Source organism: Syngnathoides biaculeatus, chromosome 16, assembly GCF_019802595.1.
Source record: "Syngnathoides biaculeatus isolate LvHL_M chromosome 16, ASM1980259v1, whole genome shotgun sequence".
Classification (NCBI taxonomy): domain Eukaryota; kingdom Metazoa; phylum Chordata; class Actinopteri; order Syngnathiformes; family Syngnathidae; genus Syngnathoides; species Syngnathoides biaculeatus.
This window is the reverse complement of record NC_084655.1, coordinates 24003681-24024053: the sequence shown is the minus strand read 5'-3', so window position 1 is coordinate 24024053 and position 20373 is coordinate 24003681. Positions and strand designations below refer to the sequence as shown.

Genomic DNA, 20373 nt, shown 5'->3' with positions numbered 1-20373 from the left:
TTACTGATCTATTTTCAGGATAAGGAAAAAAAGTGAAATCGAGTCAGAAAGTGGGCGCCCCTCCCCCCCTGACCCAAAATATTTTCCCCCTCTTCGGGAAATGCTGGAATGTGCGGAATGCCCGAAACTTACACACGACGCGGCGCCTGGCGTGATTGGAGCTGGAATCATAGAGGCCTGTGTGCCCCCCCCCCCCCCGACCACGTGGCTGGGACCCCCCCCAGCGCACTTCAACACCACGCCAGGGCTCCCAGATACTAAGTACTAGTATGCTACCGTATAGTAGTAGCAGCAGCAGCAGCCACCCACACTGAACACTGAGTCCCAATCATAACACGATGGGGGGGGGGGGGGCTATACAAAAGTCTACACACCCCCTGTTTTGAGGACGTTGAAATGTGCGACCGAGATCGATCGTTTCAAATATTTTTTTTTTCTCCCAATAGGAGGAGTGAAAAGAAAGGGCAGAGGTCATTTGATTGCACAAGTGTGCACACCCTCTTATATCTGCAACTGTGTTCAGAATGCATTCAAACACGAGTCTGACCCGATTTAGCGCGCAATTTTAAGTTCTTCCGACTCAGCGCTTCTGTTGGGCTTTTTCTGGCATCGCTGTATGTGCAACGTAAGGTTTCATATATGCAATTCAATGTTTCCAAATTGCCCGTAGGTGTGATTGTGAGTGCTTGTTTCCATGTTCCCTGCTATTGTCCACCTCCCGCCCAAAGATGGCTGGGATAGGCTCCGACGGCTCCGCGACCCTTGTGAGGATAAGCGGCCCAGTTCACAGCTGGATGTCTGTCTATATGTGAGGTGCGGTTAATTATCTGTCCACTTGAGGTCCCCCGTCCACACATTGCGCAAGATGAACGTCAATTGATCCAGGACATGCGATTAGGCGATGTGCCCCACAGCGACGATCTCAGAATTCACGGTTTTTGGCCTTTGGCCAGGTTGTAAATCAAGCTAAACATTGCTCTTTACTTCCCTTTGGTCTGTCTTGTTCTGAGTGGAGTGGAAAGCCAACTGTTTGGGGGGTATTCAAGGGTATTATTTGGGGCTTTGAATGGCGGCAGGTGAGTGCTCACCCCATGACATAACATGAGATTGATGAAGACAGCCAACTTGATAACTCGTGTGTTCGTCAAATTGCTGGATAAGCTCCTTGCGCTCAACTGAAAATTGTGCCACCGTTTTTTTGATGGGTGGACTTTAATGCGGGCCAATGGACGCATTGGCGTCGTGATGCGTTTTGTCGGGTGTCCTTCTCTTTCTTTCAACCTGTGATGATGCCGTATCAAAGACCGGAACCCCGTTGTCTCGTTCTGAAGCGCCGAGAGTCCCGTGGCTCGGGTCATGTGTGGCCCCCACCCCAACACTATTTCGTCAGCCGAACAAACAACGTGAACAACGTGGGAATGACGTCCCGAGATCGGGCAGCAAGCCCAATATGCTAATTAGGTGCTTGATCGTGAAAATTAGGATTGCTCGTCAATTGACCAATTTACACACACACACACACATATATGGGTTTTCTCCGGGTGGCCACTCCGGTTTCCTCCCACATCCCAAAAACTTGCAACCTAAATTGGACACTCTAAATTGCCCCAAGGTGTGATTATGACTGCGGGTGTTTGTCTTTATGTGCCCTGCGATTGGCTGGCAACCAGTGCAGGGTGTACTCCGCCTCCTGCCCGTTGACAGCTAGGATAGGCTCCAGCCTGCCTTGCGACCTTTGTGAGGATAAGCTGCAAAGAAAATTGATGGGTATGTGCATTTATATATATTCACCCTGGTACACCCTGAACTGGTTGCCAGCCAATCGCAGGGCACGTAGAGACAAACAAGCTCCACTCACAATCACACCTAGGGGCAATTTCGTGTCCAATTTATGTTGCATGCATGTTTTAAATATATGTATGTATATATATATATATATATGTACGTGGTGCACAACAGAGGCCACACAGGACCTCCTCATTGTCCCACCCCTCAAAGCCGCACAGGAGGGTTCAAATGACTTTTTTATTTGTGTGCCCCCCCCCCCCCCCCATCCTTACGGGGCTCCAATTGCCTTTTGCATCGGCACCATGGCAACGGCGTGGCAGTTTCTCATGATGTCATCTCGCCAGTGTTGTTTCGTGATTGACGGCGGCATGAAAAGAGCGGCTGGGGTGCGAGGGGACACCCCAGGGTGAACGGTGACCTTTTCACCTTTTCTTTGTCGCACTCCCGGAAGTTTCGCTTGCACGTCTTGCACACGGTCGGCCCGCCGAGCCTGCGGCTACGGTTTGGCGGGAATTTTGCGTGGGCCAAAATGAAAGGAGCTTCCCGAGGATCCGCTCCACGGCGCCGCGGCCGGTCCAGTTTGGATTTTGTCCGTACATTTTTGGGATCAATCGGGCGAGGTCATGATGCAAGTGGATCGCTCCTCAGATGCAGTACGCACAAATATTCGCTTGAATTTTATTTGATCGCACTTGAGCCTCGTCAGGTGGTTTGAAACAAGCCGAAGTGAATCGCGAGACTTTTTTTATGAAGCAAAAAGTCAAATGCGGGGGAAAAAAAAAATGCCTTGATTACTCACTTGCCACGTATGCCAGAATTGTTTCCAATTTAATTTCAATTTCCAAAATTCAAACATTGACGGTGGCCTCAGGGGTTGTGTTATTTGAGTTTATATTCACTAATGATAAAAAAAAAAAAATAATTTGAAATTGTCAACATTATTTTTAGAGCATTATTAATTGGGAAAAGTTAAAATGCTGAAAGTGGTCAAAAATAGCAATAAAAAAGTTCTTCTAAAATCCTGGATATACAGCAAGTGATACATTATTTTATAAATGATCCTTTATGCTTCATTTAAAATGTATTTCTCTCTTATTTCCTGTCCATTTTTTGTCGTAAATGACAGCCAATCACATTGCTTTTATTCATCATCGCTACCATTATTATTCCGGTCATCATTTATTTTTCAGATAATTTTTAAAAATATTTGATCTTCTTTCCTGAGAAAAACATATCGAGAATGACATTGTTGGCATTGTTCAAAGTGTAGAAAAAAAAAACAACAAAATGATCATTTATTGTCACTTTGAACGTCTCTGAAGAAGCATAAGCAGCAATTTGATTGGCTCCGCCGGCGTGAGAACCTTTCAAAGCGTTTTTGCGTTGCCGACGAACAATTCCGCACAGCAACCTTGTGGCCCCCCCCCCCCCCCAACCGTCCTCTGACCCCATCGTGTTTTCTAAGAATAGCTCGTGGCGAACTTGGGCGTGGCCCCGAGGCCAAAAGCGAAGCCGTCGGCCGTTGTTAGCGCGTGACGGATGGCGCTTTTCAACACGCTAACGTTTGACGGACGCCGAATGAGCGGCGTGACGGATCGTCCCAAGCGAACGTTTTTGTTGTTCCGCTCCGTTTGCGTTGGGGAATGTTCGGACGTTCCCTCACAAATGTCGACGTTTACCTTGGATTGGATTGATTGGACCAAAGTGTCAACGCTGCGGTGAAGTAGACCCAAGACCAGATTCGAAAGTACTCGGCAGTACCTTGAAGTGTTTCCTTTCTTTCCTTTTCAATACAAGGCACCATTTCGTGACGTCTTGTCCTGAAAAAAACGAAAACGAATGTGGTGAAGGATCCAGGTTCAAAACACAGAACCAACGCAAAAGGGTTTTAATCATCAAATTAAGATCAACACTGACAAGTCCATTTAAAACCAGGAGATGGCGCCGTTCATGTCGCAGTCGAGCGGGTCAGGCTTTGACGATGGGGAAGTGGGGCAATGATCCATACACCACAGACAGAAGTCAGGACTCGGCCATCTGTCATGTCAGACTGAGACCGAAGACATGTGAGACCGAGCGCCATCTGCTGGACGTGTTGTGTGTGTAACATGAATAGCGGTGCTCAAGAGCAACCTCGGCTTGTGCAAGCGTCTGATGATGTCGACGGGTTGAGCATCTGAAATCTCAGCCGGGGGGCGAGTCACCGAGGCCGGGCTCCGTATCGGTAACGCTTAAGGAGACAATTCTTGAAGTTGAAGGAGTCCAATCGCAGTCTGGTCGGAATGGCAATCAACTTGTTTTTAAAAGACGTCCGAACCGCAGATGGCCCGAGTCCTGGCAGCCCCACAAACGCCACCGCCGAGGTCACGTTGCAACATTTGGATTCCGCCTCCTGCCTGTTGACACAACCCGAATCCAAAACCTCCAGAACATCAGCAATCGAGGGGCCGCCTTTGTTCCATTCTTTGGTTTCTCCGTCTCAACTTGTTAGGCTCTTCCCGGTTTTGAAACAAGTCCACATTCTTGGAGGATTATCGCATCTCCGCTTCCGTGCGGCAAGCAACAACTCCATTCATTCGACGGTCACGAGCCAGATCCTCGACGGCTACTTTGGTCTGTTGCGAGATTTACGACAACAATTTTGAACCCATTTTGAATATTGATCCTCGAGAGTACAGTTCTCCGTTTTGTCGACGCAGCAACGGCAGCGGTTAAACGTGTGCTGGGGGGCACGTGCATTCATAGGCACGAGGTGGTGCTCCAGCACCAGCCCTTTTGCCCTGGATGAAATGTTTGCGCAATTTCTTTTTTTTCTGTCACAATGAAAATAAAACACCCTCCCTGTCATCAAACCCATCCAGTGTTTTGATATGTCAGGGGGATTTATTTGAGTCCTTGGCAGGATTGTACATGTGCTCCCACCTTTGCGTGTTTGGGGGGTATTCAAGGGTATTATTTGGGGCTTATTTTGATGTACTTTCAATGGCGGCAGGTGAGCGCTCACCCCCATTTAACATGAGATTGATGAAGACAGCCACATGCCCATTTGCGAGGGTGTGTGCACTTGTGCAACCACGTGGTTTGAGTTATTTTCACACACACACACACCCCCCCCCCGTCTTTCTTTTTATGTGAAGGCAGGACGGTGACCTCATGGCGAGTTAAGAGGATCTGGGTTTGAATCTCGGCTCAAGTCTTAATGTGCCCTGCGATTGGTTGACGCCCATTCCGGGGTGTGTCCAGCCTTCCGCGTGAGAGTCGGCTGCTAACCTCATGAGGACAAACTGAATGGATGAATGGAAAATTGAATGATTGCATGAACTCAGGTAAGCAAATTATTCAAACAAATAAATACATAAACATTCGTTGGACACATGCTGCCCTCTACTGGAGGACGGAAGAAGTGCTGTGATTATTGACGCTGTCGCAAGCACAAATATCAGCATTTTTTGTTTATTCATCCATTTTCTGAGCCACTTATCCTCACAAGGGTCGCGGGAGTGCTGGAGACTATCACAGCACATCACGCACTTTTAACTGCTCGAAATGAAGAAGACTGCATGTTGCATACTTGGCCATAAAAGCTGATTTTGATTGATCAATTTTTGCAAATTCGTGTAAACTGTAAACCTGCAAAAATCACAACAATTTACATTTAGCACGAGTTATTTTTAATACTTTTGTAGGTCAAAAAGCAAATATTCAAATAGATGACACATAACTTATAGTTTTAATAAGGCTGTATTTGTGTACTTTCTGAAGTATTTTTTAGCTTTCTCTTAAAGGACACTATTTTCAGATGTACCAGTGTTTTTTTTTAATTCAAACAATTATCTGTACTTATGTTTCTGTAGATTTTGACTACGTTTGCCACCGCTAAAAAAAAAAAAAAGATTAAGAAAGCAAACTATAAAATAAACCCCATACGTCTTCTTCTGTGGTGATACACGTAACGTCCACTGATGAATAAAAAACCAACAAAAAAAAAACATTGGACGGCTCCTTGGCCACCAAAATTGAAGTCGCCATCCGCCATCTTGATCCTCCCAAAACAAGCACGCCGACCTGTGCAGCGTTTATCGCCAGTTTTGTGGCTGTGAGAAAACATTCCACAGGTAAATTGGAAAGATTTACTTTGACATCCTTAAAGTTTGTTTGTAAAGTTTTTTTTTTAAATCTTCCGATGAGCTTAATTCACTTGAACAAAGTTTCGTTTACGTGTGTTGCTGTTCACTTTTCACTCTCCGACGCTTTTTCGCGAAAAAAAACGATGTAAAAAATTTCCCAAATTTCATCATAAGGGATAAGCAAGAAAACACATTGTCAAGCTCACGGGGCCAGTTTTAATTCTACATGCCAAACTTTGAGGGAAAACCCATCCATAACCTAACTTCCTCCACTCGTTTTGGGAGTACCAAGATGGCGGCCAACTGGCTTCAACCAATCGACGCACCGCTCGATGTGTATGCGCTAGCCAGTCTTTGATTTTGATTTTGATTTATGTATCAGTGGGCGACACACGTAACATCCGTGCTTATCTTCTTCGGTGGTTTTAACACGATTGCCGATATGTCTCATTGCTGCCATCTTGTGACGAACTCCGTTCCTCATACAGAATCGTTTCCTCCGAGTTCTTTGGAATAAACTTGGTTATAAACCTCATCACTAAAGTCGAACAAGTTATGAAGTTGAAGTTAAAAGCAAGTGTCGTCCTTTTGCCATAATTCCGATGGTGTTATAACTTGTCGTTTGGGCGACACTGTCCCTTTAAGGCGCACGAGGGGGCGTGAGAGGCACGTGGGGCCGTGGTGCGTTTGCACCGCTCGTGCCCCTCGACGCTGACGAATGTTCCACGCGTGACATTGCGCGTCTCGGCAGGACACCTTTCTCTCTCTCCCCCCCCCCCACCCGCCACTCTAAAGTGGCGCCCGTGTTTTATTTTGGGTTTGTCGCATCACGTCCGGACAGCGAACCAAAGTGAAAGTGGGCGAGCGTGACTTTTTGACATGATGTACACGATCACCAGAGGTCCAAGCAAACTGGTGACGCAACGGCGCACAGGTACGTAAAAAAAAAAAAAAAAAAAAGTCATAGCATTTACAAATATGTACAATTGTTGCTAACTTGTGACGTTTTAGGGCCCACGCAGCCGCTCGACAACAAAATAAACGACTTCAAGCACAAGCAGACGACCTGGAGTTTGCCCGAGTGAGTGTTGCGTTCACGGACGTGGGGGGGGGAGGGGGACGACAACACTCATGTTTTGACTTTGTTTGTGGGAAATCAATAAGTCACGAGTGCTGTTCGTTTAGCGCAAACCTTTGGCAGCTAACACACACTCACGCACGCGCACAACTCTGTCAAAAATTCAAGAGACGAGAGTGAGATGATTGTTTTGCTGTTTGACTCAAATTAACATGAATATTTTAGTCTTGTTACATAAACTCCCGCATTGTAAATGTGTTTATTTAAAAAAAAAAACCCCAAAGGTCGGTATCCCAAAAAAGTGTTGCATAACCTTTGACACCGTGCCCTCAGCGCGTTTGCGCGTAACCTTGGGCCGAGGCGAAGGCGACCCGCGTTCCTCCGCTCAGCTGCGGTCCGTTGGCCTTTTTCCCTCTCCCGACATTCTTTTGGTTTGTGCCCTCCAGCCTGCCAGCGCCCAAGATTGTTTTCAACCGCCCCAACGGCAAAAAGTACCACCAGCCCTCTTCGGGCGTGCCCGCAGACCCCCAGCAGCGGGGGGAGTCGACGGCGGCCCACGAGGACAACGTCAAGTTTGTGTACGAGGGTAAGAAAGAAGACGGCGCGCGTGCCGACTTTCCGGGCTTGCCGGTCGGCCCCCCGCCCCGCCCCGCCCCGCCCCTCCCCCGAAAAAGCTTTTGCCTTTTACGCTTCTGGAGTGAATTTCCCCCATCCCCCAAAACAACCGACCTTGGGCAAGGACGCAAAGTCGCAACCCTCGGCCCCCTCCCCCCGCTCGACTTTAGTCAAAGTCACAGGCCGCCGACGTTAAAAATCAACTTTGCTTCGGTTGAGGCTCGCGCGAGGGCCTTCTGTCAACCGTGCGTGTGGCCTCCGCAAATGTTTTCATTTGAGGGATGACTGACTGACTTCCGTGTGGTTTGTTGCACATCGTGGTGACATTTTTCAGCAAAACATTTTTTTTTTTTTTGGTTTTGTCCCCGAAAGCAATATTTTGTCATTGCACCATTCTAAGAAAGGGTCACCGATGGTGTCGTGCAGGCTTGCTCGACGCGTCGATCGCAGGTCGGTGTGCCAAAAAAGACGTCAGCCAACCTTCCTCCTAAACTGCGCAATTGTGCACTGCTGATGCGTTGTGCGTTTAAAAAAAAAAAAAAAAAAAAAAAAAAAATTCCACAGCAAATTGAAAGTATAACATCCATCTATTCAGTTTGTGGCATTTTTCAACGTCCAATGGCACAATTCACATACGTACTGTCAAAAATGAAAAGAAGAAGCCGCTGGTTTCTTTTAGGCAGCACACGGAACTTTGTCTAACAACCACCACTGCTCCGCCGCACTCTCTTTTTCCTAGTTTACCTTACAGCGCCCCCCACCCCTCCCTTAAAGACGTACACTCACAATTCCAAATGTTACCGTAACTTACGCCGCCCGTCAATGTGTTTTATAATGACCGCGTCCACCACCGCCGCTTTAGTTAGCAACGCAGTCCGGGGAACGCAGAGCAAAGACGAGCGAGACGTGTCGCTCATGTTTACTTTCGATATTAATGGAGGAAGTTAAAAAAGAAATGCTGTTGTTTTAAGATGCAACGGCTGTCGGAGTATGTGAATAATCGAAGGAAAAGTGGTGAAACTGAACGAGATTTTTTTTCTTTTCCGAGTGGGAAAGGTCCGGTCCGAAGCCAAAGTAGAAAGTGCAGGATGAGATGGTGTGTCATTTTCAAATTCCGCCTGATCTCGGATGAAAGCACAGACAATACAGTGCACAAAAGCTGTATTTTAAATACAGGAGGCAACATAACATTAACCTTTACCACCTTTACTCGCGAGAGCCTGGTTGCTTGAAAAGTAGATCTTGGGCTAAAAAAGTCTGGGCACCCCTTCTGTAGTTGTACACAACGCCTGACTTTGGTGTGGGCAGCGTGGGATCGATTCCCGCTCAGTGATGGTATTGAAACTGGGCCCGCAATTGGCTGGCAACCAGTTCAGGGTGTACCCTGCCTCCTGCCCGTTGATGGCTGGGTTGGCTCCAGCACTCTCGCGACCCTTGTGAGGATAAGCGGCTCAGAATATGGATTGATGGATCATTGTAAGAAGGCAACACCAAGCTGTTGATTATTGGTGTTAGTTTCGGTAGCCAAGTGCTATTGCTAATTTAGTTGCAGCCAACGTTCATGATTCTTATGATTATTTCTGAGGTTTGTGGATTAATCCTGTGTGCAGCCTGGCAGGAGACGATTCACCACGTGCGAGAGAACGTCCGCGGGACGGCGGTCCGCTACCAAGACGACACTCCTAACCATCGCATGGACGGTCAGTCGAAGTCGCCTTCTTATGATCAGGCAATCGCTCGCTCGTCAAGTTCCCAAATAGCAGAACTACAGACGTGTATCGCAGATTTTCCGGCCTTTAAACTGCGGCTTCTTTCACACGCTTTCAGTGCAGCTAATTTGCGTATTTTTTCTAAAGGCCACAAGGGGGGCACTCGAGCGGAAAAGGTAAGCGTGAGACCGGTGGAATATATGCGCCGAGGAAGTGACTTTTTACCGGTCCGGCCCGATTAGTGCTGCGCTAGCGCGTTACTGCCGCGTCTCAGTGATTTTTACCATGATGACTTATTTTTTTTTTAACCGGCCCTGTTAGCGCAGCGAAGCTAGTGTTAGCGTTAGCGTTAAACTCTGCGTAAATATCTGGTGTTTCAATGTGGGCACTTGCGGCGTATGTATGTACCAAATGGTATTTCCTTTCCAAATGTACCGGGTGAGGCTTATAAACAGGGTGCGCTCTGTAGGGCGGGAATTACAGTACCTGTCATATCTGCTCGCACGTTTTGTGTTACGCGCTTCTGTGTGTGTGTAGTAGCAGTGTGAATGATTATAATTTTGATAACGTCTTGGTGAAGTTCCATTTGACTGTTTCAGCACATCACGTGCTAGCATCAAGCTTGATGACTTTTGTGACTGCAAATCAGTTTAGTGAAATATTTGGGTGTTAAAAAAAGCCAACAATTGTCATCGGCTTGATTGTAAACCTCAACTGGTGGGGAAAAGCACACTTGCCTCGTATTTTGAGGAGAGCGAGGATGTTATATGAAACGCTCCCGTTTCTTCACAGAAAGACTCAGGTGCTAACAAATACTTTGAAAGTGTCGTTTTATTGACTTAAAATTAGATTTTTATGCTTTGTATTGCATGTGGCCAAGTCTTGTACCCCACCATAAACGGGACTTGAACCACGGCAATGCTGCTTTTCCGGCTGAAGTTATTTGATTTGCGCTGTAAACTCCCGGCCTACAGAGCGCACCTCGTTATAAGCCTCACCCAGTACATTTGGAAAGGAAATACCATTTGGTACACACGTACGTAGGCCGCAGCCGTGTAAAAGCTGCAAGTGCCCACATTGAAACATCAAATATTTAACACTAGCGCCGCCACGCTACCGCTAGCTAACTAACAGGACCGGTTTAAAAAAAAAAAAAAAAAAAAACAACATACTGGTAAAAATCACTGAGACGCGGCAGTAACACGCTAGCGTAGCACTAATCAGGCCGGACTGGTAAAAGTCACTTCCTTGGCACATATATTCCACTCTTAACCTTTTCCGCCTTTAGGAAAAAAATGCACGAATTAGCCGCATCACCGTATAAAGCGCAGGGCAGGGTTGAAAGCGTGTGAAAAAAGTCGCAGACCGGAAATTATGGTAGTCACTACACAAATAACACTTGAAGACTTATTATTCGTATATATTTTTTTTTATTTACTCCATATTCCAGTCCAAGAGTGATGGGCAAAACCAGTTCCATATTGTTCCTCTCGCTATCTTCTCTCGTCAGACTTTGTGCCCATCGATCTGGACGAGTGGTGGGCCCAGCGCTTCCTCGCCAACATCGACAAACTGTCGTGACGTTTCTGGGGGGAAGTTTCCGGATCTTGCGAAGTACAGGTCTGGGGACGGCGGCCCGAAAAGCGGGGAGAGGGTCTGAAATGGACACAAAATGGCGTCCGGGACGCCGGAACGGAAAGCGCGGACGTCGGCTTCTGTCCGCTTGAGCTGCGGCCATTTTGTCTCGCCGTCTTCAGACGGGAACGCTGGAGGACGACGACGACGCTCGTGTAATAGAACTCACGTCTAATGTAACTATTTGAGTCAAAGTCCAAACGGGTTTTCACATTCATTCTTGTTTGCCATCCTCAAAAAATGCTGTGGGCAGAGTTTAACAAAAAATTTGAAATAAAAAATAAACATTTACAAAAAAGCTTGAATTGACCCACTCACGTTTCAGAGAAAAGTACTCGCGCGCTCAGTACTTTTCCAGAGCTTTTGTCAGCAAGTCGTTGAGGCGGGAAATCATCGGCCGAGGGTCGTCGTTCAAGCCCGCCGCGATCATGGCGTTGTCGTAAATCTGGTGTGGGGGGGGGGGGGGAGAAAAATCGATCAACGGGGAGTCGGTTGTGCGACCGGACTCTCGTTTGGACCCTATTTTCCCGGCCGCATCTCTACGGCACCCGCCGTCGTTACCTGTTCCAGCAGCAGTGCGGCCAGTTCGGCGTTGGAGTCCTTGAGCGCGTGAAGCTTCTTGATCAGATCGTGTCTGCGCCAAAATAAAAAAAACATATCGCGGCGCGGTTACAACAGTTGCTACCTGCTCCTTTGGTTGGTTGTTTGCGCGACTCAAACTTACAGCTTCGTCCCAAAGCTATCATGTCGCAATTCAAGAAATCACCCAATATGAAACAATATAATACCACAACTATATCAAATACGTCCTCTTACAGCAGTTCAGAATTAATAACAAACAAATTAAAATCAAGCATTCCACAGCCCTGAGATGCTGAATATTATTGTCATCATACTCTGTAGAATGAAATTGGGGAACACAGAAAAGCCAATAGAAAATGGAATTCATCAATTCTATTTAATTTTTTGCAGACGTGTTTTGCTGATCAAAATTGGCTGTAACAAGTTTTGCTCCAAGCAAGCAGAGGATGGATAATGACGGCAGATATGATTAATTTCTAATGTGATTGGTTAAAGTTGTGATTTCACCATTAGCGCCTTATCAAAAAATAACCTGACTTTCCAAATATTGCTATAATGTCCAACATTAAACTCGTACTATATTAGGCCCACGTGTCCAAAAGCGAGGCACTGGATTGGACGTCCGTAACTAAATGGAAACAAAATTCATTTTTTGAAAAACAATTGAACATTTGGTGTTCTGCAAATAATTGAACACACTTCTCGACCAAAGCTTTCATCATTGAAACGTACCTAAAAGTTCAATACAACGGACCTGCACTAATAAATGTGAAGTACTGGATTTAAAAAAAAAAAAAAAGTTGAAGCCACTGAAATCTGCAATTTGAACATTTTAAGTGATTGTCTTCCATAACCCTGGAATGAGCCCACGTGTGACAGGTTGTACCTGTACAGCACTTTTACACGACTGGGTTAAACAAACAGTCCAATTGGTAATAATGTATGCAGTACATTTTGGCCCAAAGTCCGTGTACAATTTGATGGCTTCAAAAAAAAAAATAATAAAAAAAATTACTTGTAGTTGCCTTTTGATGTCACAAGATGGCGCCAAAGTCAGGTTATCAGTTAGTGCAGCGAGGTCCAAACGGAATGAAGCGCCGCGGCCCGTTGGCACAAACACGCTCGAGAGCACCAAAGAAACGTGTCATGTCATTATACAAGCCGCTTATCCTCACAAGGGTTGCGGGAAAGCTGGAGCCCATCCCAGCTAGCTTTGGGCGAAAGGTTACGGACTACACCCTGAACTGGTCGCCGTCTACATCAGTGACCCAGCAAAGAAACATTTAGACTTTCTTTTTTAATTTTTAAACGACAGACATTTTGATGCAATCCAAGCTCTCACCCTGCGTTGATCTCCAGGGTGGGCTGCAGTATCTGCGCTCTCTCCTCGGCGCTGCGAGCCAGCTGCTGCGTCCGCAGGAAGTGGCGCGCGGCGCCCATTTCCAGCACCGTGATCATGGCGGGATGCGTGTCCAAGCGAGGAGTGAGCTGCGCACGACAATGGGAGATTTGTTTGCGAGCGGTCGCCGCCGGCGCCGAGAGCGCATTCCGTTTTCGTTTTTACTTTGACGTTGGTGACGCGGGGGGCCAGGGCGTTCTTCATCCACGCGATCAGGTCGTCCGCCTGCTCCTGAGTCAGACGCTCAGATGCTACATTTGACCAAAAAAAAAAAAGAAAAAAAAAAAACGAGAAGAATTTCATCATTTGGGCCATTTCCGGCTACCGCGCAGCACACCGACCGCGTTTGCTGTCCTCGAACTTCTCCTCCTTGTAGTGGTCCACCACGATATCCGTCTCCACGGAGATGAGCTTCTTCTTGTCAAACTCCCTCAGGTGGAGCAAGGTCAACTCGTCAAACTGCTCGTAGCAAAACAGTACCTGAGATAGATATTGACAACATTTTCATAAATGCATTCACAAATCTACCGTACGAAGCCGCCCCCCCCCCCCAAAGACCTTCGATTTGAGGGATGACTCCACGCCTTTTTTTGTCACTCCTAAATAGTTAATAGTGCCACTGTATACAGTCAACAATTTAAAAAAAATCCCATCTAGCGATTGGGGAGCAGGGAAGGAATGAATAAACGAATGATTAAGACCCCCCCCCTCCCCATTCCTATTTTTTTTTTCATGTCTGACCTCCATGTCTTTCTGCTTCATGGCCTCAAAGTAGGGCGAGTGTTCTGCCAGGTGACGGTTGGGCGCGCACAGGTAGTAGATGTTGCGAGTGCCGGCCTTCATGCGGGACGCGTACTCCGTCAGGTTGGTGTGCTGGCCCGCCGGCAACGCCGACGACTCGTAGCGGAGCAGCTTGGCGATGTCCTCCTGCGCAATCCCGGCGAGGCGGAATCAGAGCGAGGGACACGCTTGGTCATACGAGCGCCCGCCGACGTCGCGTCGCGTCACCTTGACGTCCTGCTCGTGCGTGGTGACGATGCCCTCGCGCATGAAGAGTCCGAAGTCCTCAAAGAACTTGTTGTACTTCTCCGGTTCCTTTCTGCTCTGGTCCAGCAGAAAGCGGATCACCCTCTGCTGCAGGACGTCACGGAGCTTCCTGGAACAGAGGAAGGATAAAAGGATGTGGAACAAATACGAGATTTTAGGGTCTCAAATTTGCAGGAATTTTCCAATGTTGAAAAATGTACACGGATATCAACATCAATAAAAGAGGAATTTAACAAACTTTTTTTTTTTTTTTAAATCCGACTCCTACCCAGTCACTTCCGGGGCCCCTGCTTTGCAACTTCTACCCCCTTCCCCTCAGCACCATTTTCTTGAAATTCAATGTCCTCTTTCATTGTTTTGTGGGTGACAGCCACATTTTGATTCCTCTAATTTCCCTCACCAACGTTGTTTTACTGATGTATAGTGTGACCTTGAATGGCGTCAAAGCTGCACTCACAAATGTATTATTATTACCGTAGTTTGCAGCCTTTTTCACATGCTTTCAACCCTGCGGTTTTATGCGGTGTTGCGGCTAATATGTGCATTTTTTTTTTTTTTTTTTTTTTAAACGGCCGCAAGGGGTCACTCGAGCAAAGAAGGTAAGAATGAGACGGAGGAAGTGACTTTTACCGGCCATGTTCGCGCTGCGGTGGCGTGTTGCTGCTGTGTTACTGGCGTGTCTCAGTGATATTTACCGGTTTTATTTTAACCGGTCCTGTTAGCATTACTGCTAGCTTTACCGTGGCACTAGTTTTAGCACTAGCGTTAGCATTACAAATGTACTCGGTGCGCTCTGTAGGCCGGGAATTCTGATATAAAGTCAAAAGTTAGCTCTTGGCAGGGAGTTTCGTGTATGACTATAGATGCAGAGATGATCTATTAGCGTGTTCCTGACAAAAATGACCAGATTTAATGAAAGCACAGTTTAAAGTGAGTCATGTTTTTACTCTACAGTGTCTGTGAAAGAGTATCCTTGTATATTTGGGCAGCTGTTAATTGGCTAATCCATTCCCCAGTCCACCTTCTATCTTATTAGTCACCATCATGAATATATGAAATAGGGGGGGGGTCTCTCTCTCTCTCTCTCTCTCTCTCTCAAGAATGGTCATACCTAATGAGGGCGCTCTCCTGCAGCAGCTCTCTGCTCAGATTAAGCGGGATGTCTTCACTGTCCACAACACCTAGCACGCACAGGTGAGATCGAACACGGATGAAAATTTGAATGATCAGAATTAAGATTGCGAAAAAGTAGAGGAACGCACCACGGAGGAAGCGCAGCCACTTGGGCAGGATGTCGGTGGCTTTGGTCTGGATGAGAACTTTCCTGCTGTAGAGGGCCACGCTGGAGCCCATTTCCCTGCTCACGTCAAACATGGACGGCTTCTGCTCGCACGAAGACGCCATTAAACCCGGTGACGCCCTCATCTAATTGGCCGTCAATCCGGCCGCCTCGGACGGGGGAAAGCCCTCACCGTTTCGGGGACGTAAAAGATGCTGCGGATGTTGAGAGGGGCGTCGGCGCGGTAGTGCAGCGTGTAGCGCGGCTTGTCGTACGCCTGCGCCACGTAGCGGTAAAACTCCTCGTGCTGCCAGTCGCTGATTTCTTTGGGCTCCGTCATCCACAAGGCCTGATGACAGGGAAATGTTATTTTCGCCTTTTGATCTTATGGAAGTCAACTTTATGACTTTCCAAGGCCATTTTGGCTCAGGTTAACACAGTCACGAACCAGAACTACATTGGAAGTCATTTTTATCCTTTAATTGAAACTAGAAAAAAGAAAAAAAAAAAGTTGTGAGCAGTCAATTTTACAATTACTTTCCTTCACTGACAACAAATTCATTCATTTCTCAAAAAAACTACCAAAAAAAAACATGTAACATTTAATTTTGTTGTCATATATCATTATTTACATCTGTGATGTATCTTGTGGAGTTGTGGCTGTCCACACGTTTAAATTGTGGCGTGCGTTCCGTCATCGTAAACACAGGCTTAATAAACGCAGTCACTCACATTTGAAAAATGTACGGCTGTGGTCAGTCATGCCCGCAGATATCAAGTTGCGGGTGTGTGTTCTGTTTGTAATTATGAGTGTACCCCTTTAAGAGCTGAGGGGGGCGGTGTCAGGTAAACTAAGAAGGAGAAGTGGGCTGAGCAGCAGATCGTTGTTAGAAACCGTGTGCTTCAGTGTTTATATACACACACACACACATATATATATATATAAATAAAAAAAAGACGTCAGGCTGTGGTTCACTGCACTGGATCAGTTTTCATGTGCGACGAGAGTGTGCGACAATTGCGCAGTGGCGCAGATTAGACGGAACCTTTGGCAAGACTACACAAAATAAGTAACGTCATTCAATATCTATGTATTTCTACTCGTAACACATTTTACACATATGATTTTATGTGCAATACTGTGCAGATTTGAGAGTGCGATGGCACGCCCGTCAAATCAGTGACTGTAAATGTGTATGACGTCAAAAGTATTAGGAAACAATTCTTCAAAATAAAAAAAAAAATCCAGGGTAATGGCTTTTTCAACTATTGTTGATGTTTGCTAACGTAAAAAGGCTTGCAATACCTCAAAATTATGATTTTTGACATTACAATTGGAAATTTTGGTATAAATTTGAACAAGAATCACGGAAATTGACATACATGATTTGCTTTCGTGGGCCACACAAAACAATGCGGCAGGCCGGATCTGGCGCCCGGGCCTTGAGTTTGACACCTGTCATCTAGAAAACAGGACGTAGCGCGCTAACTTATTACCCACCTGCAGCGTGTTGAGCCTGCGACCGTTGAGGAAAATGGGAAAGCTGACAAAGTTGCTGTACTTGGTCACGACGTCTGGGAGGAGGCACAAGAGCTGATAAGTTTTGTTGTGCCGAAACGGACGCCAGGAAGAAGGGACGACAAGTTTACCTTTCACTCTGTCCTCGGAGGCGAACTCCTTGCAGTCGTCCTTGAGGTGCAACACTATCTTGGTGCCCTGTTGAACGCCGCCGGCCTCGGCGATCTCAAACACTCCCGAGCTAAATTGCGGTGACATTGAGGAAAAATGCTACATAGTGGTTAAGATTGGGTATCATTGTTTTCATAACCAATGCTTGTAATATCTGTAAAAAAAGGAAGACAAATTACAATTTCCATTTCTGCCCATATGAAAATGACAAATTCACTTCGCAAGAAAAGCATAGTAGACAAACTTGATTTGCTTTGGTGGGCAACAAAAAATTAAGAGGCGAATCGAAAAAGGAACCCCGGGCCGAGAGTTTGACACACATGGGAAAAATGACTAATCGGTACGGCCCAATAACTTTGTCCGCCGAGTGAACCCCCCCCTCACCCGTCAGAGGACCACTTGAACGCGGGCGAGCCTGGCTCGGCGGACCGCGAGTAGACGTCCACGCGGTTGGCCACCATGAAGGCCGAGTAGAAGCCGACGCCGAACTGCCCGATGATGGTGCTGCTGGCCTCCGCCTGGTTCTGAAGGGCGTCCAAAAAGGCCTGCGGGGATCGGGGATGACTCGGGTGAGTTATAAGTGGGCTAACTGCCCATTCCGGTGTACAACGCGAATCATATGCAAGTCGCCCAGCACAAGCCAAGGAGGTGCGCATCAATTCAGAGGCTTTTTGCTGAACTGATCGTGGATTGCGGGTGGGGGCGGGGGGGGGGGGGGTTTGCAATCGTTTGATGACTCGATACACTCCCCGTGGCCTGCTTAATCCCCGTACACCGTATGAGAAGAAGAAAAGAGCAAGAGTAGCTACCTTTGAACCCGAGCGGGCGATGGTTCCCAAGTTTGCAACCAGCTCGTCTTGGTTCATCCCCACTCCTGTGTCCTGTTCAAAATAAGCAAACTTTAAACACTTTGCTAATTTATAAACGATAGACAATCTGTCCCTACTTTTACAAATCCAGATCCAAATCCTTGGCCTTAGACTGATACTGCGGCCACCCCAATTGCATCACTTCGTACGAGTGAAGGGCATTTATGCACAATTTCCAGTCGCACACCGCTACTTATTGCGAATTTTGTATGCCGCATTTGCAGGTGTGACGACGTTCCTAAATCGCAAGCTGACCTGTACGGTGAAGGTGCCCTTGGCAGCGTCCGTCTGCAGGTGGATCTCCATGGGGGCCGTCTGGCCGCCTCCGGTCATCAGCCTGTGGCGCAGTTTCTCCAGGGCGTCGCTGCTGTTGGAAATGAGCTCCCTGATGAACACCTAGGAGGGACAAAGACAGACTGTAGTGGACATTTTGTGCTTTTATTAAACAGTCTAGCAAGTACCAGTTCTGTGACTTTGAAGGTTAACAATTACAGTAACAATCTGTGCTCATTCCCATTGGCCCATCAATTGTACTTTATACGTTATATGTTGACAATAAGATAGGAGGCTTTCGTTAAATCAAATTAGATGGCTTGGTTGAACATGGTGGTGGTGAAATCTCCCATTTTTGTCTTTTGTTAAATGCATGAGATTTACCGTAAACGTCAACTGGAAGTGAGCACTTGCTTGAAATAACCACGCTTTGGATCTCATTGGAAAACTGTGCCGGTGAGACTTGATAACAGGCACTCGGGAATCTAGTCTTAATCTTATCTTAATCGAGGGAATCACTCGGGAAAGTACGTTTTCATACTTTTGAAAATATTTGTAAAACTTTGAATGTATTTACAGTGTGTTGGATAAAACCTCTTGTACAGAGATAGAGTGCATCTATCACACATTTTCCCCTATTGCGAGCGGATTTAGAAAAGATCCCCTACGATACGCAAGAGTTCATCGTACAAGCGTCGCTTACCTCCTTCTCAGAGTACAGAGACATGGCGACAATGTCCAGAAGCTTCTTGGTCTCGGCCTGAAATTCATGTTTGGAGAAGTCGCCTGAATGGGTCAGAAGAAAGGACATTTAAAACATGACTAAACAATTCATATGCAAGTGCACACGCGAGTTCCGGCACCTTGGACGCTCTCGGAATCACTGATGATGGTGTGCAAAGCCTCCTCCTCGGGTTCCTTCTCTGCCTCCTGCGTACTGTAGTAAGACTGCCGCTTGAGCCAAGGAAAGGCCCGCCGAGGATGCCGCAACATGGGCCCGCTCTTCCAACTCTGCTGCGGTTCGACCTGCGGGTCTGGCAACAGGAACGGGCGCAGAGTCAAGCTCGACACGCTCACGGGCCTGCTTTACAGTCATTATCCGTTCATTTAAACGGGGAAAGATGATTTGTGAAACAAGTGCCTTCATTCTTTGGAACCGTGTGAAGTAAAATCGGGCTGTATTTTTATTTATCTCTTGTAGAAGACTAACAAGATTAGCAATTACATACCTTGTTTCATATGTGCCCCACCCACCCCTATCCCAAAGAACACCAATATGCAAAAAGAACTTTCTATTTATGCTTAAATGGGAGTGGGGGGGGGGGAACTTCAACACAAAAGAAGATCTTACAGTAAACTTATCTGATGCAAGTTAATAAGAAAACTTGGTAAAATACAGTTTTTTAGCTTGTTCAGTTTCAAGTGAAATTTAGACCGGTATGGGAGGAAGGGTGGAAAAAAAGATGTTTTCAAAAACATCACTCTCATTTACTTTTTCGAGATTGCTGGCATCGGATGGAATCCTCTTTCTCATACTTTTCATGAAACCCCCAAAAACGAGCTTAGTACCACTGCATCGTCAAAGACGGGCCATGTTCTACTCTTTAGTCAACATTCATTGATTCATCTTCTATTGCGCTTATGCTCAATCTATAAGACCCGTGCGGGGACTGAGCAATGGTATCAATTTGAAGAGAACATATGATATTTCTTGGCACCACAGCGGGCGACTTCCTTTGAGGCTCTGTAAGGGGAGGACACCCAATGTAAACTCTACAACGAGTCAAGTCGCTGATTACTTGGTAACCGTGCATTAAGTGATTCAATCGTGATTTAATTAGGGGATGTCAAATATGTAAATATTACGAGACAACAAATGACGTTAACGTTAGCCCGACTAAGCTAGCACCACTTACCCCGTGTGATGGACCGGGGGAAACCACCGCTGAGACAGCGGACGCATGCCGGAACCCTGCGAGTGGTTCTGGCTGAGAAAGACGTGACAGCGAACCGGGCCAAAACGAGGCAGCGGGACATGGTGACAATGACGGCAGGTGACAGCACACCAGAGGACGCACGCGTTGTTAAAAAAAAAAAAACCCACACCGAAGTACACTAGCGGCGGAAGGACCCGTCCGGTTCTCATGGCACAAGGTGCCCATCAAACCGCCTGATCACAAATAGCGAAAATTCGATGCGATTTGACATCTTTACGCCGTTTATTTCTTTCTAGCGAAATGTTTCTTGCAAAATTTCATTTGCTATAACTATTTACTTACATG

At 46.7% G+C, this 20373-nt stretch overlaps 2 protein-coding genes across 3 annotated transcripts; one reads left to right on the top strand and one right to left on the bottom strand.

The window, feature by feature from the left end:
• Window positions 1–5789: 5789 nt before the first annotated feature.
• Window positions 5790–10967, top strand: LOC133514769 (MAPK regulated corepressor interacting protein 2-like). Of its 2 annotated transcripts, XM_061846714.1 has the most exons (6): window positions 5790–5903; window positions 6757–6849; window positions 6927–6996; window positions 7440–7579; window positions 9219–9308; window positions 10828–10967. In XM_061846714.1, exons 2-6 carry the CDS (start codon window positions 6795–6797, stop codon window positions 10896–10898), a joined length of 426 nt encoding a protein of 141 aa, XP_061702698.1. In that variant the 5' UTR covers window positions 5790–5903; window positions 6757–6794; the 3' UTR covers window positions 10899–10967. The 2 variants fall into 2 exon arrangements, with proteins under 2 accessions (XP_061702698.1, XP_061702697.1); XM_061846713.1 differs by lacking the exon at window positions 5790–5903 and having other exon boundaries at window positions 6571–6849.
• On the bottom strand, window positions 10943–20232 carry trap1 (TNF receptor-associated protein 1). Its single transcript, XM_061846712.1, has 19 exons — window positions 20008–20232; window positions 18955–19125; window positions 18795–18877; window positions 18074–18214; window positions 17759–17830; window positions 17334–17494; window positions 16910–17019; window positions 16761–16834; window positions 15453–15608; window positions 15243–15363; window positions 15092–15161; window positions 13942–14089; window positions 13675–13860; window positions 13275–13413; window positions 13099–13184; window positions 12877–13022; window positions 11514–11586; window positions 11271–11397; window positions 10943–11083 (listed from the first exon to the last, which is right to left on the bottom strand). Exons 1-18 carry the CDS (start codon window positions 20126–20128, stop codon window positions 11296–11298), a joined length of 2160 nt encoding a protein of 719 aa, XP_061702696.1. The 5' UTR covers window positions 20129–20232; the 3' UTR covers window positions 10943–11083; window positions 11271–11295.
• Window positions 20233–20373: the final 141 nt, after the last annotated feature.